This window comes from Kryptolebias marmoratus, linkage group LG19 (assembly GCF_001649575.2).
Source record: "Kryptolebias marmoratus isolate JLee-2015 linkage group LG19, ASM164957v2, whole genome shotgun sequence".
Taxonomy (NCBI): Eukaryota; Metazoa; Chordata; class Actinopteri; order Cyprinodontiformes; family Rivulidae; genus Kryptolebias; species Kryptolebias marmoratus.
Genome location: NC_051448.1, coordinates 20708176 through 20725704, shown reverse-complemented (window position 1 = coordinate 20725704; position 17529 = coordinate 20708176). Strand labels below are relative to the sequence as shown.

General features: G+C 37.3%; 1 protein-coding gene across 1 annotated transcript; it reads left to right on the top strand.

Annotated features, from left to right (window-relative positions):
* Positions 1-83: 83 nt before the first annotated feature.
* LOC108245459 (adhesion G protein-coupled receptor F5-like) lies at positions 84-17489 on the top strand. The gene is made up of 13 exons (XM_025009605.2): positions 84-114; positions 345-380; positions 3262-3374; positions 3483-3544; positions 4681-4802; positions 4933-5136; positions 9184-9372; positions 9523-9648; positions 9740-9918; positions 12704-12880; positions 12960-14342; positions 14452-14493; positions 14713-17489. The coding sequence occupies exons 9-13, from the start codon at positions 9841-9843 to the stop codon at positions 14764-14766; spliced, it is 1734 nt and encodes a 577-aa protein (XP_024865373.1). The 5' UTR covers positions 84-114; positions 345-380; positions 3262-3374; positions 3483-3544; positions 4681-4802; positions 4933-5136; positions 9184-9372; positions 9523-9648; positions 9740-9840; the 3' UTR covers positions 14767-17489.
* The last annotated feature ends 40 nt before the right edge of the window (positions 17490-17529 follow it).

Genomic DNA, 17529 nt, shown 5'->3' with positions numbered 1-17529 from the left:
TGGAGATTAGGAAACAGTTTTTTCTCATATTCTGTCACTACTGGTTGTTTTTTTTATTTTTTTCATGTATTTTCACAGTGACACCAACAACCCCACCTCCCACATCAACAACTGGTAGGACATGATGGGGATGGATTTGTGTTTTAACTTTTTCAAACAGAAACTAGACATGTGTTTTGACATTAATCTTCAAAGCTAATTTTGTTTTTTATTTATATTAACAATATTATGGCAAAACATTTAATAAGAAAGTTTAATACTAAGTGTACTATCATGATAAATTATGATAAAGGACGTCTGTTAGACTGTCACTGCTGCTGTTTATTTATTTGTTTTGTCCACAGAATTGCTCACAACACCAGTTTACACATCAACCAGAGGTATGACCTATTAGGCAATCCCTCCAGGATTTTGCAGGCATTTTTTGTGACTGTTGCGGGCTAAAATGTCTGATTTCGTGGGGCATTTTCCTAAAAGTTGCGATGAAAAGATGCAATTTTTTTTTTTTACTAAAATCCATAAACAACCATAACTTTTAATATATAAACCAAAAATACTTACTAGTTTTGTAAGATAATTACCAACAAACATTGAAAAGGGACTTTATTTGAGAACTTTGGAAGCTTATAAACTGACATTCATGACCATTTCTGGATTGTCCCTCCTCTGCAGCTCTCCTCACATGTTTTGCAGACACAAAGTGTTTGTCGATGGATAACTTGCGTTTATGTGTGATGATTACACTGCAGGACGTGCAAAACAGCTTCCCCCCACTCTTGTGCAGCTGGGTAGGAAACTGGTTTGCGCGGTCCTTTGCTGAAATCTTTGTGGGCAAATGTGAAGCATTAGCACACATTTTCGCTTCGATCGCTGCTCCTGCACGCTCCCGGCATTCTGATGTTAACAGGATGTGACGTCATGTGTCTTCTTCATGAGTTATTTGGGGTTTTGTATTCCACACTACACAAACCCACAAAGAAGAGACTAGACCGCAGAAACGGTGGCGAATCACTTTAGAAACAATACATATTGGGGTAAAGTTGCAGTGTTTTGGGCAAAGTTGCAAAAAGTTGCGATTTTGCAGGATTTGCTTGATTTTGCGTTAATAGTTGCGATTGCAACATTGCAAAATCCTGGAGGGTCTGATTAGGGATGGAAGTGTGTGTGTGTGTGGGGGTGTGTGTCAGCTTCTTCAGTTGGACTGGGGAATTGTATTTTTACAGTAATCATCAAAGCTAGTTGTATGTATTATCTATTTATTCATTGCAAAGAACAATTTTTTTGATCAAGAACTTTGATTATCTTGACTTTGTGTTTTAGGGTGTGTGTGTGTGTTGGGGTTTGTACGAATATTTTTTTACAGTAATGATGACAGCAGAATTAATCGTGTTAATGGACTTGATAAATAAATGAAGGATTTTACAAAATGACACAAGTGAAGTTCATCTTTCATGTGTCACACCCGTTGAACCGGGCATGACAAAAATGGGAGACAGACGAGCCGTTCCACGTGAAAACATTTTATTCAATGAACCATCACAAGCTGAGGAAGAAGTGAACAAACACTGCCGCCCACTCCAACCAGATCTACTCTGGAGGCCAAACCAAAAACACAGGCTGTAACCAGCTGGAAGCTGGCTTTTAACACCAGCCCAGGTGTCCTTAATCAGGCAGCTAAACCATCCACCTGCTCCCTGAAAGAGAAAAGAACAATGACACCTAGTGGACTAGAGGCGGTCATCACACATGACACAGCAGAGTATATTAATGAAGCCTAGGCGTAAATTCAAACTGGACGACCTGCTCCAGCCTCACCTGCATCATCTAATCGTTGCGCAGTGCACCTCCTCTTCAGCCCATCAGCATCAGACCGTGGCTCTATTTCAGCCCATCAGCATCTGACTGTGCCTCCGTCTTATCCAATCAGCGAGCAAGCCTTCATTTAAAAGGACTTCCATCATGGCCTCATCCGTTCACCTGCTGAACTTCAGCCCACCTCCACCCCTTCACCACCCCTAGTTTCCCAGCTCTTTCGAGCTTCCTTCCTCTCTCCGACCTCTACCACCAGTGTCCGGCCCAGGGAAGACGCCTCTAATTCTCAACGTGAGCTTCTCATCGAAGCGCATTGCTATTGACGGCACTCACCTCTTCTGCCAGGGTCCGAGCGCCAAAAACGTCATGTCATTCATGTCAAATAAAACTATTTAATTGCAGCTTTTCTTTGTCGTGAGTCTCTCCAGGTTGAATTGTCTGTTACATTGTCGCTACAGTTTTTTTTTTTAGTGATAACCACAGCACTAACAAACACATCTTTCCCATCAAAAGAAAGTCTGACATGTTAGGAACAAATGTGTGTTTCACTGTAACGGTCCTTGTTTCTGAAGGCTGAAAAAAGCATCAAAATACAGTTGCAGTTTATTTGTTCTGCCATAAAAATTGTGGATTGTGGAAGTGTATTATATTCTCTAACTTAGAGGCAGCTGCAGACTGCAGAGTTCACCAAATATGGAAAAGGAGCTCTGTTCAAATGTCAAGAGTGTTCTTCATGGAACAGTGGTGGTGATAACAAGATGTTTCCTGGAACACAGGAAACACACTGGGTCTATTTTGTAGCTGGGTTGAGCAGGACTCAGTGTCGTAGGAGTTATGTAAACTTCTGACCAATCACGAAATGGTCAGAAGTACGTAATAGACACCAGTGCAGTTCATCTGTTTAAATACGCCCAGTTTCAAAGATACTTCGGTTCGGGATTCTTGTGGATTTTATGATGACAATGAGATGTGACAATTAAAGAGTCCCCCGTGTTCTGGCACTGAGGAGAGAGAGAGTGGCACTCATTTATTTCGGTGTAAGAACTGCCTTTAGATCCCACAGGATACGCGTCACTCCTTTTGCATGAATTACTGAATCAGTATATGAGTGACATATTGACAATATATGAGTTTCACTTTTTGAACTGAATTACTGAAATAAATAAACCTTTCAATATTTTCATTTATTGAGATTAACCTATATGACATCTTAACCCTCCTGAAGCCCTTGTAATTTTGGGTTCATATGACCCAAAGGTTTACGGGAGGATGAATGCGTTTGTGCCAGCCTCTTCAGATGGACACAAGAAATGTACACTGAATAAAATCTGCACATCTAGTTTTATGTTTTGTTTGTTTGTTTATTTTTTATTATTTTGTTTTGCAGAAAACATTTATTGATGAATAACTCTGATACTGACATGTTTATTTTTATCATTGTGTTTTCAGGACCCAAATCACCAAAGGTGACAGTGCATAAACAGAATTTTACCCTGCTCAAGGATTTTAATGATTCATATAATATTCAGAGTGACAAGTTTTACATCTTCATTAAAAACTCTGTAAGTCCTAAATTTTTTGTCCTCGCTTCTCAGTTTTATCAGTGTCGTTGAACCAAATGCAGAAAAAGGTATATTTATTCCTGGTTTGACTGTTATTGTGTCCAACAGATTGAAACAACTTGTGAGCGAACTGTGTTACAGAATTGTTCTGCGCAGAATCTAACATTTAGGTAAGTCAAAAATTTATCTCAATTTTTTATTTTTTTAAATGGTAAAGTTGTGGAAAAATTTAAGAATTTATAATTTGTTCAGTTTTACATCATATGGATAAATAAAAGTTGTTTGTATGTTTCAATTTAGTTTTTACCTTATTTGCTTGTTGCATTACTAGTTCATTTGAAATTCTGATTTTCAGACACATTCAAACTCATTATGGCAACTTTTTAAGGAAATTCATTAAGAATATTCTCTCTAACAGCTTTGCCATATGGTATGGTTAGTTTTCAGAATTTTGAACACTTTCGCTCAAGATAATTTACATTAAAGCTGAACGCAGCCCACATGGGAACTGTATGGACATCAGCTCAGACCCTGTAAATGCAGCTCTTCAGTTGTCTGTGGCTTCTTCAATCATTAATCCCAGAGGGGGAAGTGGAGGCTTTTAACCTTTAGCTATCACTGAATGTTTTTGTTACAGTCTTTCAAAATACCCAGTTACTCTGACACAATAGCAGCTTTTTGCATTTCTGTGACATTGGTTTAAATACTGTACTTCTTACGACTTCAGTAAGTGATGTTGTTTATCTCCAGACAAAGCAGTGAACCTATAAGCTGAATGTTTCAACACTCATTTTGCTGAAACATTTTCAAAACTGCTTTTGAACTGCAAGGTTAAAAGTTTTAATTGCTTGCATTGTTTTCTTAGTGAGCCAGCTAATTAATTATTTAAACAAAAAGCCACAAAGATATTCATTTTTCCCCTAGTCACTCTGCAGATCTTCTGTTAATAAGATGGCACATATTTCAACCCTCCTTTATATAAGAATAATGTCATTTTGTGCAACTTGGTATGAGTGTTAAAGTGGGGTTTTATGGAAAACCATCAGGGTGTCTAAACAGATGCAATACAAATTTACTTGACTCACACTTTAATATGCACCATATCCAAATATGTATACTTTGACTTAGTATTTCTGTTTTAGTTGCTTAGTTTAGTTGCTGTATTGACAGTAAACTATTTAAAACATTTGTTGATTAACCTGTTTTTTTCCCAGATGTATGGAGAATGTCCTTTTATGTTGCTCAGTATGACCCAGTATCACTCTTTGTCACTAGATTTTAATTGAGATCTACTTCTGTTCTACAGTAGTGGAAGTACCATTGCTGAATATAGCTTCAGTGCTCCTTTTGTTGATGATACACAACTTAAAAGCATAAAAGCTGGAATATTAAATGAAGTGGGAAAACATTACCCTTGGGAATTTGAGAGTAAGGAAAAACCAAGTCTGTGGCATGTTTTGATTGTCGTATTTATGTTGTCATACACATATATATAAATATATGATCTGTATGTAAAGACAATTGTATAATCATTCTCTGTTCTTTGTGTCATATGAAGGTGAGACAGAATTACAGGTGAATCCAACGGAAATATTTCCTGGGGAAAACGTGGCTGTCACATGTGGCCCTCCACCAAATTATCTAAATTTTACTACAACCTCGTATGTAGAGTGGACAAATAATGGCAGTGTTATAAAAAAAGAAAATACTTCCACTGGAACATCAATATTATCTGTGCCAAATTTTGTTTCATTGAATGACGGTAAGAAATAAATTTTGTACATTGTAGCCAACAGTAAATTACAAGTAATGCCAAGTAATGCCAAGATGTTTTCTTATTCCACTAAGTTGTTATAACAATGTGGCTGTGAATATTTGTGTTAGAACACAAAAATATTGCAATCACACAAATGGTTTATCCTGACTAATCATTACAAAAGAAATGGAAAAGCAGTCAATGTAATTTGAAAAGTCAAAGATACTTTTTTTAAGTTGGCTTGAAAAAAATGCTCATAAAAGCTGAGGAATGAGTTTAGACAGATGGTATGAATGGAAAAAAAGATTCCCTATTGGTTATGTTTACTTGTTTAGAGTGAATATTAGTGAGACTTGTGTAGGCCTTAAAATGTTTAAAAGACATTTGACATTGCTGATGCAAACTCAGGGCCAAACAAGGCCAGTAGTTACATGGATTCTAATGTGAGGTTGACAGAGGGAAAAAAGATAGCCAGAGCACAAGGTAAAGATGCAACAACTAAGGAGATCTAATGTGAACAGCAGGGTTTGATTGAAGCTCTTTGCATCCCTTTGACAAACATGGACATGTGGCATTGAGAAATAAATGGACAGTGAATGCCAGTAACCAGTTTAAAGTAGTTGATACCAGTAGGTCTGGATGGTGAATGTATGATTTTTTTAGGATGGAAGGAGTATAAAAATGAAGTGACAGATGGATTTGATGTCAATTTAAGGAAAGTATACTTGGAGCACTGCATAAGTCTTGGAGCAGTTCCAGCCCGTCTGTTAAGTGGACAGTGTTTGAAGTGTGAGGCTATTAAGGATGGCTTCCTGTGAAGCAATAGAAAGATCAGCTAGATGAGATGCAGACAAGAAAACGACTGGTGTTAGGTTAGTTCCAGACTCTAGAGACAAGAGTGAATTTCTGAAAAGAGAAGTAAAACAAGGCATCAGCAAAGGTGTTCAGGGACATGTTTGGTGTTGAGGAGAAACAGTTTTGCCAAAATTAGAGTGAGTCTACCAACCAACTGCATGATTCCAGGGTAACAAGAGCAACCTTTGCTCGCAATTTTAACTACTGCTGAGAAATCTCAGCAGAGAATGAGGATTGACGTCTTGGACCATTCATGTCCCCAAAGGATAGCACCTATAATGGTGGGTTATAACGTGTGAAGAGAAGATAGGTGGACTGTGTTCTGAGGGATCTGAATTTTAGGGACCATGTGGATGTAAACCATCTGCTGCTGGAATAATTACTAAAGCCTATAATGGGGTCTGCACCAGAGTAAAGATGGATACAATAAGTACTCTATTCCATGAAGGCAGAAAATGAAAATGATGCCAGAGACACATTTCCATTTTGCAAGCATTATCAACAGTGACTGAAACATGTAGAGCAGAGGTCCCCAACCCCCGTGCCACGGACTGGTCCGTGGGTCATTTGGTACTGGGCGGCACAGAAAGAATATTTAACTTACAGTTTTTACGATTTTTTGTTTTGTTTTGTTTTTTGGAGTCTGAACGACATTTATTTTAAAAAATGACCCGATTCTCTCCACTACATTCGTCTGAATTAGTGTTGTGTCGTACATGAACGAGTCGTTCAAATGAACAAATCTTTTGAGTGAATGAACTGAACCAAATTACTTTATTCATTGATTCATTCGTTACTTAGTTCAGCTGAGTTCAGTGGGTGTGGAACTTCCGCGTTCTGTGACTCACTCATGACATAAATCTATACAGCACAGCAGCGTGCGCCGTGAGGGATTTACTCAGTAAAGGTACTGCTGATTCGCGCATGTGCAGAAATAGCATACTGCCACCAAGATGTGATAGACATCATAAAAAGTGGACCCCGCATGGGCTGTAGGGGCACAGGAAATACGGCCGCCATCTTGGAGTGGGCAGCCTTCTTATTTGGTTAAAGCAAAAGAGCAGAAGATGCCTCAGCACTGCGCAGCTTATTTCTGTTCAAATCATTGGACTGTTGATGTCAGGGCTCAGGGGATAACTTTTCACAACTAAGATGAACATATTATAGTTTGAATTTTATTTTGTCTTTGTCTATGATCCGTACCATTGAACGAACCGCTGATTCTTGCATGCGCAGAAACAACGTACTACGGCCGAGGAGGGATTTGTATAATGAACAACACTTTCTGTCTGAAGGATGTTGATGTTGGTCTCTCTCTGCATCTTTGAAATATGTTTGTATGTCTTATAAGCCCATGGGGGCAGGGCACCTTTTATGGTGTATGGCAAAAAAGAAACAAATAAAACTAACTAGCTGACTAACTAATAAACTGTGTGAACTGAAGGATTTGGTGAACAAATCTTTTGAACAAACCATTTTAATGAACTGATTCTAGTGATTCAGTTCACTCAAAGGAGCTGCTGTTCCCATCACTACCACACCAAGCCCCAGGGTCCCAGATAGAAGGCAGGCCTTCACAGAACCCAGCCTCTAACACACCTGAGGAATTGGAGAAGGTGAACCCTTCCGTGAATGTATTTAGAGGTGCTGCTGTGTATCAGATTTATATAGGGGTTATATAGGTTGCCCCAGCCAGATTGAGTCATAGTTGCTAAAAACTTTACAAGACCGACTGACTTAAGTAGGTGTAGCAGGTGTAAAATATGGAATAAACTATTGTGCTGCATGACTGGCTTTACTTTCACTCTTACATGTAACTTTATGACATGCAAATTTACAAGTGGATTGCAGATATTGTCTCCAAGTGTATTTTGGGTAAAACTCGTACACCAACGTCATCATCAGTCGTTTGGCAACAGATTGCAAACTAGTTGGAGTATTTTTACAGACTAAGCTAACATGAGTGGCATTTTATATAAGCAAAAAAGTAGAGCAGCAAAGCGAAAACAAAAGAAAAAAACAAGAGCAAGGAAAAGCCAAGTTATAAAACTGGACACATATTTTGTTCGTCGTCCTGGGGATAAACCAGACTTTTTAATTGGATTTGGGCTCGCCAAAACTGCCAGCATGGCGGTATAGCGATGATTTACCGCAGAAAGAGAAAAAAGTGGATATTAGCTAAGTGGCTGGGCTACTATGCAATGTTATCCATAGAGAACGAGAGAGCAGAGAAAATGGACGTACGCAGCATTGGGTCAAGTTCGCGGAGCACAAGGCTCGTCGTATGCCTTTCAAATAGTGGTGAGTGGGCCCAAATTACTTCATATTGAAACTGTTTGTGAACATGTGGGCCGCTGTGCCAGTTTTACTAAACTTTAACGCTACTGATACAGTTGAAATCGATGAAGTGGGGGTCAATGATCCGATCGGGATCCGTGGTGCTGAACTGCTTTGAATTTGTGTTAAATCATTAGTGACCATGTAGCCTAATGTTTTTGTTGTTCTCTTGGTTTTTTTATGCTTCATGTACAAAATGACACAGTTGCCGAAGCTTGTAAGCCCTGCTGTTGCGGGCATGTGTGTGTTGTAAAATGATGTTATCATGAGCTTTATTATTTGAGTATAAAGGGCCCGGTCATTTGCCCTGCTCCCGGCCCAGCTCGGATTTGTTCTGCTAGTGGTTACCGCTAAAAACAAACCCACAAGCAGCAAAATTAGTAAAAAACAAATGTCTCTAGAAGCCCTAGATGGGACCGTCTCGTTACTGAGAAACATGCACAGGGCTCCCACTGATTTGGTGTTATGGTGAGTTGTTTTCTTTGTGCACTTAATATTTGTGGTGTATCTTATTTTAAAGGGAATGTTTAAACATTGCTATATTGACCATAGAACATTAGGGGGAGAAGAGGGTGTTATTCATGTTGATAATGCAATACCAGGACGCAACTAACAAAGTTGCGTTTTAAAATGTTTTTAAAAATACCCCCGTTTTAATGCTGGTTGTATCATTTTATTTTAATGTATTTATCCACCACACCTTTAAAGGACATAAAAATACTGTCTGATAATGAACCGGTCCGTGGAGCTAAAAAGGTTTGGGACCAGTGATGTAGAGAATGCATGTTGACTGCTTTGGTCAAGAAGTTTAATTTTAGGTTTCAGAATTTAATATTTTTGTGTCTGTGCCTTTTTTTTCAGGAACATATGTATGTAAACTAAGGGAAGGCAATGCAACCTTCAAACAAAGCAGAAACATAAAGTCCAAACCAGAACCTTTCATTTATGTGAACCCAGTCAGAACAACAGTGAAATGTAATTCTAAAGTGACACTTCAGTGCTCTGTAAACAGTCCTTACAAGGTTAAATTTAATATCTCGAATGATACAGGTAAGCATGAAACAAGAAACAAGGAAGTCTATGGATAGCAAAACAAGTTAAAAGTCAATATTACTTATATTTGTGTGAAATACCATACAAAAACTTGAATTTGTGACTGAAATTATTTAACTGCACTAATTCAACATTTTTCAAATACAGGTCAGAAAATCACCTATAACTATTCAGTCTCTGATCCCTGCTCAGATAGGAACGAAAGTATCATCTGTCATGTGGAAAACAACACAAATTTCAACAAAGTAATCACACTGGTAGTAACGTCAAAGGGTAAGTAATAAATCCAACAAAAACTGCATTTTGTACAATTAATACACATTTTATTTAGTTATAAATTAATTGGAAAATCGTCTTTCTTTAGGTCATCATTGTTCAAATGAAACATTTGGTAATGCTCTGCAAGGTGATTTGGCTGTGGTGCCCTGTGATGATGATGAGGAAGGAAATAAGACAGCAGTTTGCATGAAAGATCACAGCTATGGAGATATACAAGACAACTGTGTCCTAAAAGTTGTTCACCAGCTGCTCACTCAGTCTGAGGTAGCCTAGTTTTTCTGGCATTCCTGACACCAATTAATAATTTCAAAAGTAATGGTAGTTGTTTGTACCCTTTTTGCAACATGTATTGTTCTTTAAAGTTTTAAATCATCCCAATGGGATTACAAATTTGCAGATTACTATTATTAACTTGATATTATTACCTTGACAACCTGCACAGCACAAATTGTTGGTGACCATAAATGAACCAGAATATAGGGATACTTCTACAAAATGGAAGACGGAAATTAAAACATTTGATGTGGTGTAACTTGTTGTGTAGTCTGATCAAAATAATTTTGAATTCATTTTCTATTTTGTAAAAGTAAAATCTAATATCTGTCTTACATTAACTACATAGGTCCACAGATCACTTAATGTTTTTGTACAAAAAAAATTTAAATTTGAACTAAAGATAAAAATGCAAGTCAACTACCTTTACAAATTAAGTCAGTGGTATTTAAATGACAGTAGGCTACACATAATTTATATATTTACTGTAGCACTGTGCAATGATGGTGAGGTTTACTGTATGGAATATCATTTTTTTCTCCTGTCAGTGATTATGAAGGATCTAACTAGCCTCACTTCCGCCTACTAAAACCATCTAGGAAATCAAGAGATACCAAATTACCATGATACCTGCTAGCTTACCAGATGAATAGGATTTTAATTAAAATCCATCCTAAGTGAAGTGAGAAAGGAAGACTGCCAATCACTGCATCATTAACTGGACCACATGGAAGCCCCAGGGGGAATTAGGACGCTTTTAGGAGCCGTGCATCTCCAGGGAGCTCCAACCCATTTCATCTTTCCTCTCTGAGGCTTTAAGATGACTAATCTTGGAGGAAGGCTACCTAAAACCTATGTTAGCTCAGCTCATTTGTTTTTCCTGTAACCAGGCAGAGAACATGTAGAGCATTTTGGTCATTGGTATCGTTATAAAATTGTATTGTATTGTATAGAGTAAAATTAAAGGAAAATTTACCAAGGACACAAAAAGGAGCCCAGGAGTCTCAATCAAAGGTCAACTGCTTGCAGGCAGACTTTATTAAAAATTGAAAAACAAAAAATCAACAAAGTGCAGTGAAGATGAAAAATTATATATTATTTTGTCCTAACACTAAAAATAGAAGACAAAAAAAATTGACTACTTATAATGTAAGTCCTCTAATGGAATAATAATCTACTGCAAAAAGCCCCCCAAAAGCCTGTTTGCTTCTACTCTTGTAATTTATATAACGTACTGTCATGAAAAGCAAGAGTAAAAAAAAAAAAAAAACACACAAAGGCATACAGTTGTCTTCTTTCCCCCTGTGTACTCCTCAGTGTCCATGGCCTTGCCCTATCTCTAACGTCAAAATAAAATAGTATACACACAAAAATATTCAGATTTTAAAAACTGTGCGAACGCATGTTTCTGCGCACCTTTCCGTCCTACATCCCAATTTACATGGAATAGAGCGGAGCTGCATGAATCGCTTGGACAGCCCTGTCCCCTCCCATAAATAAATTTTTAAATTAGTATAAATATTGTGAATCTCCAGGTGACACACGAGCACAAATACACCAACATAAAATGAATACACTTTTAAAAAATTTATTTATGTATTTATATACATACACATACACGCACAGTCAGTTTTTCTGTTACACATATGCTTACCCCCATCCCCCAACACACACACACACACCAATTTACAAACAGTCCTGATGATTGAAAGTCACACAAACAGGTTACTATTATAACAATGTGGCCTGCCTACTGTGATGCTAGATTCAGTCTTGATTCAGTAAAGTAAATCATGCAATTAGGATTCTCATTTTGGGATACCCTTTTTGTAGAGCAAATCTGTTCTGGCACATGTAGGCAGCCATCTTCTCTATATGGTATGAATGATATGCCATAGCAGGACAAAAACAAAGTGGTATATATACAAGTGGCACAGTGGAGCAGTGGTTAAAGCAGTCCCCTCCCAGCAAGAAGATTGCAGGATCAGGAAGTGAACCCCTGGGACCTTTCTGGATGGAGTTTGCATGTTCTCCCTGTGCACATGGGGGTTTATTCCAGATATTCCAGTTTCCTCCCACAGACCAAAAACAACGTGTCAGGATTTGGATTTTGTTTTTTTCTTTGTGGTTTTGTATTAAGCATCATTGTTTTCATGTTTTGTCTTTGTATTGTTTCTGTCTCTTGTGTTCATGTCATTATTCACTTCACCTCAGCTTATCATTTGTTTATCTGCCACGCCCATCTCCACCTGCCAGTAATTGTTATGACTCACCTGTGCCCACTTCCCATAATTATCCTCTGTCTTTAAAACCCGGTCAACTCCTCCACTTACTCGTTGGTTTATTCTGTGTTTTGTCTCGTCTTCAAAGACTTGCTCTTGGCAAGAAATGAGTTGCTACACATCAACGGAGCATTTCAGATGCAGCGTAGGGGAATTTGATATATCTAGGCATCATATGGATGAGGCCATCCAATACAAAACGGCTGGCATGGTACAGCTCAGGGATGACTGAGAAATACCCTGCCTGTTGTCCAGCTCCCTCTGAAAGGAAACCCAGTGAGGCGATGACTTGAACTGGCATGGCAATGCACAGCACCTCCTAGTTTTCCTCTGTAATGAGGGGGCCAGTTCGTCGCCGAGTTCCAAAATAATTGCACAGGGCAATTTACATACACAAGAAAAATACAAAGAATTAAGATAATAAAAGTGACTTTAAAGGTACCATCTGTAATATTGTAATAAAACAAATATGCAATACTAATCTTTTTTTACAGTTTTTGAATGACTTAATACTGCCAAGATTCTCAGAAGCACTCAAGAATGCAACTGAGGAAAAATCTAATGAAGTACTTGAGTCTCCGGCCAACATTAATTCCATTGTTAATGTATTCAAGAATATAGCTAACAGATCTTCATCATTAAACTTCACAATAAGTGAAAATTCTACAAGGGTAAGTGACGCATTTGTTTTGAAATTTACATTTTCCAAGAAATCTTTTAAATCTAATACATTTTGTTTTTCCATTGTAGAATATACTTGAAACTGCAGGCATTCTTACATCTGCCAATGCAAAAAAGTCATGGGATACTCTCAACAAAAATAGTAACAAAAAAGGAAAAACAAGTAATGGAGAAGTAAAAAGTGCCAGCTCTTCATTGTTAAACTCTTTTGAAATAATATCAACTCATCTTGCTAATGGATCTTTCAGCATTCGGACACCTTATATTCTCTTGAATAAAACTACATTAACAAATACTTTCAGTGGCGACTTTAATTCCTCAGTGAAAATAAACATACCAAAGACTAATGAAGCAAACATATCAATCACTGTAATAACATTTGCTTCCATGGATAACGTCCTTCCTGCAAGAGATGAAGCCAATTCATCAGCAGATGTTATCAACGGAAGGGTTGCTCTTATTCAGCCAGAAGCAGATATCAAAAATGTATCAATAACATTTAAAACTACAACTGAAACTCTTGTAAACCCTAAATGTGTTTTTTGGAACTTCACCCTTTTTGATGGTCTTGGAGGATGGAGCAGTGAGGGCTGTTCATTGTTATTCAATGAAAATGAAACTGTCAGCTGCAACTGCAACCACACCACCTCATTCTCTATTCTTATGTCACCTGAAAGCCCTGATGAGCCTTTATTGAACTCTATTACCTACATCGGAGTTGGCATATCCATGGGTTCTTTAGTCATATGTCTCTTTACCGAAGCTATTTTATGGAAAAGAATAGTAAAGAACACAACATCTTACTTACGTCATGTTGCCATTGTTAACATTGCTGTGTCTCTCCTGGTTGCAAACATCTGGTTTTTCATTGGAGCTGCAATGTCAGATGATGAGAAGAAAATCCCACTTTTGAAAATCCCATCATGTATAGTAGCCACATTTTTTATCCATTTTTTCTACCTCGCTTTGTTCTTCTGGATGTTAGCCTTAGCCCTGCTGTTGCTTTACCGTCTGGTCATACTCTTTCATGGAGGATTGTCTGAAAGGTCCATGTTGGCCATTGGATTCTCTTTGGGATATGGTGGACCACTCATCATTGCAACAACAACCATAGCTGTAACCGCACCCTCAGATGAATACATTCAAGAACCTGCTGTCTGTTGGCTCAACTGGAATGAGTCCCAAGCTCTACTGGCATTTTTGATTCCTGCACTTCTGATAGTGGTCATCAACCTCATAATTGTGTTTTTGGTGATTAACAAAATGTTGACAAGAAAGGTTGGAGAGAATGCTCCACAAGAACGTGAGAGGCATGTTATGAAGGTTGTCTCTAGGACTCTGATTATACTCACTCCATTCTTTGGATTAACTTGGATTTTGGGAGTTGGAACCATGTTTTTCCCAAAAACCAGAGAAATTCATATTGCATTTGCATTCTCCAATTCAATGCAGGTAATAATAAGTGTTTATGCATGCTGATTGTATATATTTCAGTGTTTACTACTTTTAACATAGTGAAAAGTAGATTGTAATAGTGAATGTGTTACTATTGTTTTTAAAGGGTTTCTTCATTTGGGTGTGTGGACCACTGATGGAGAAAAGAGTATGTATTTCTCAATTGTCTTTTGGCTTCCATTTCAATTATTTTAAAATAATATGCTCTATAGACAATACCCAATTTGAAAAGTTAGTACCATTTTTTTATGAATAAACAAGAGCAATCTTACAATGTTTATATAATAAAATTATAATTTTTGCCATTTACTGTAAATAACTCAGTGTTTAAAAGCAGCGCACTAATTTTTATGAATTAACTTTTCAGGTGCAGTCTGAAATGGTAACTTTACTGGGCATCCAATCTCAATCAACTGGATAAGCTCTTAAATAGTGGATGACACCACTTTTATAACTGTTTTTGTTTGACTAAAAGGTGTACCCATTTCACTGTTTTTTGCTCTAATTTTTTTTTTTTTAGTTTTTTGTTATTACTGTCGTTGGACGGTAATTGTTCCCTTCAGTTTACTTTCAAAAGGTAAAAAAACAGCCTCAGTACCCGGGTATTACCCAATTACACCACAGTTGGTCTTAGATAAGCTGACTGCGTGGGTTGCTTAACCCAGACAAAATTACGGGTGTCTTCCCTAGGATTCACCCGCTTCTCTCGTAGGAGAATTTATCCAGCAGCTGAGAATAAATAATCCTTCAAGCCCCAAGGTTAATGACCGACCACACCCCAACTTTATGATGAACTGCTGTTAGTCAGTCTGGTTTCTTCAAGATCTTGGAAATTAAGACCTCAGGGGGATATTTTAATAAAGCTGTGCTGAACCACATTTGCAAAACCTCCCAATATTTACATAACCAAGCTCCTTGAATCCATGACTTTGTGAGAATAGAGATTAAGTGACTCATCACAGAGTATTGTCTTTCTATGCTTTGCTATAATTAATTATGATATGTTGCAGTGTACAGCTTTGCGGCATAAATCAGTAGCTGAAAAGGTTTAAAATCACTTCAGTAGAATACAATTTTCCAAGCCATAATAACAATTCATAAAGTTTCCCAAATAATTTACTTCTCCTCAGGCTACAGCTGTAGAAAATTTAAATATATAAAATTTTGGTTAAGATGGAGAAATGCGAGTTTAATTTCCTACCATCCTAGGGTGAAAGTCTGCAGTTTTGTCAGACGAGCCAAATTGGCAGATTAACCCTCGCAGTACTGTATCCGTAAAGAGCGCCTCTAATCCAGAGCTTGACCCCTTGGCAATCCGGGCTGAAACCTCTGACGGACGGGACTTCCTTCTTCGGATTTAGTCAAGGTCCTGTTGGTTTTCTTCACATGAGACAGCACGCATAAATCTCCCTGTTTCTTGTCCCCCTGCAGTTTCAGCACCTGGCTGCACTATGTGCAGGATTTTTATCTCTTGTAGATTTCTCAGTGTTTGGATAGCAACTCCTTGGAGATGGGTATTTCCTATCCCAAGTAACTTTCTCTTTTACCCTAGTAACTGCCTGGATACAGACAGTGACTTCCGATGTCCACACCGTCTCTTCTTACGGCAATTTCCCCATTCTGTCTTTTACTTTTCTGCTGTGGCCTTACACTTTTTAAAGTACATATTTTATAACAAATCACTCAATGACAATCATAGCATATAATAAATAATCAATGACAGAATAATCACCTAATACTGATTATAGCTTGTAAAAGATAAGTACAATCTATTACCTGCTCAATTGTTCAATAAATGATTACTTGTTTATTACAGAAAGATGTGATTATTAATTTTAACATTCAACTTTGTGATTCACAGTATAACGTTTTTTGATTTTTACTTTTAATTCAATGTTCAGCTTTCTGTACCAGTGATAGCAGACACACACACACACACACACACACACACTCACTTTATTGCAGTCTTAAGCAACATCCTTTACTTGCACTGGCCTGAGAGTGGGTTTCGGGCTGATCTCAACTCACATTCCTTGACATTACCAGGGAAAGAGATTTACTCCAGAACCCTGGATTTTTGAAAGCAATGACTGTTAATTCAACTTTACTCTTGCCAGTCTCTATTCCTTTTTGCCAACGAAGGTTGCATATTCCTTGGTAGTTTCCAAAAATTGTTTCTTTTACTTTTATATACGTCCACTCACCTCTACTTCAGATCGTTCTGTTTGCTTTGAAATGACCCCAAAAAATCTTAAAAGCAATGCCTTATTAGTACTTTTCGCATTCTGTAGGACAATACACATCACTTTCTTGATTCAGCATGTGTGGATCAACTTTAATCTATACCATAATAAGTTAAGATCAAAACTATTTGTTATGCATTTTTGGGTTCATAAAACTAAAATTGTGGTTCTGTCCCACAATGGCTCTATAAACTTGGATCATTGTCTGGGACAGTGCCAGTCTGTTTTCTTTTAACATGTCATATAGCAAGTAACACTAAAAAAGCATGTCCTTTGCTGTCTATTTCTGATCTCCTCGATGTTCTAGTCTCTATAGTTTCAAATCTACTTTAAATTAAAAAGATATGTTTATTATTAATAGACTTTTTTTTTTTCAAAAAAAGACATTAATTTGGCATTTGATGTCATGTTTGTATTGGGATTGGTCAACCAGATGCTCTTAGACTTAATATACAAAGTGACTGCATCTTTGTAGATGCTGCCTTAAATGTATATAATAAATAAATTCATAAAAAACAAACGGAGGAGCTTAGCCTTTTTCTAAGTGCTATTAAAGACCTATGTAGCTTTGATTCAATCAGAGCTTGATACATCAGTTTTGTTTATTGTACTTTATTATGTCTTACAAAATAATTGTACTACTTGTTTATTACTTTTGCATTTTTACTGGTTTGTGGGTAATATTTAATTGCAGTTGGTTTTATTCACTTTTTGTTGCACATCAACTTTGTGCCCAAACAGCAAGTTCTCTGTCAGTGTCAATGTTATTTATTTAGCATGTTATAAACAGTGTCCAAGAGGTCATTGCTGTGTCCATAAAATACACTTGATAAATGGTTTAAATTCAGAATATTAAAAAAAAAAACATAATTTGTTGGTATTATTACAAAAAGTAACCCAAGAAAGCAGGGATATTGTTATATATATATATATATATATAT

What these genes read in the sequence shown, in the direction of transcription:
- LOC108245459 (XM_025009605.2), top strand. Translation starts at nt 9,841, where the DNA reads ATGAAAGATCACAGCTATGGAGATATACAAGACAACTGTGTCCTAAAA. An exon ending in AGCTGCTCACTCAGTCTGAG is followed by an intron (nt 9,919 to 12,703) that starts GTAGCCTAGTTT and finishes CTTTTTTTACAG; the next exon opens with TTTTTGAATGACTTAATACT. An exon ending in GACCACTGATGGAGAAAAGA is followed by an intron (nt 14,494 to 14,712) that starts GTATGTATTTCT and finishes TTAACTTTTCAG; the next exon opens with GTGCAGTCTGAAATGGTAAC.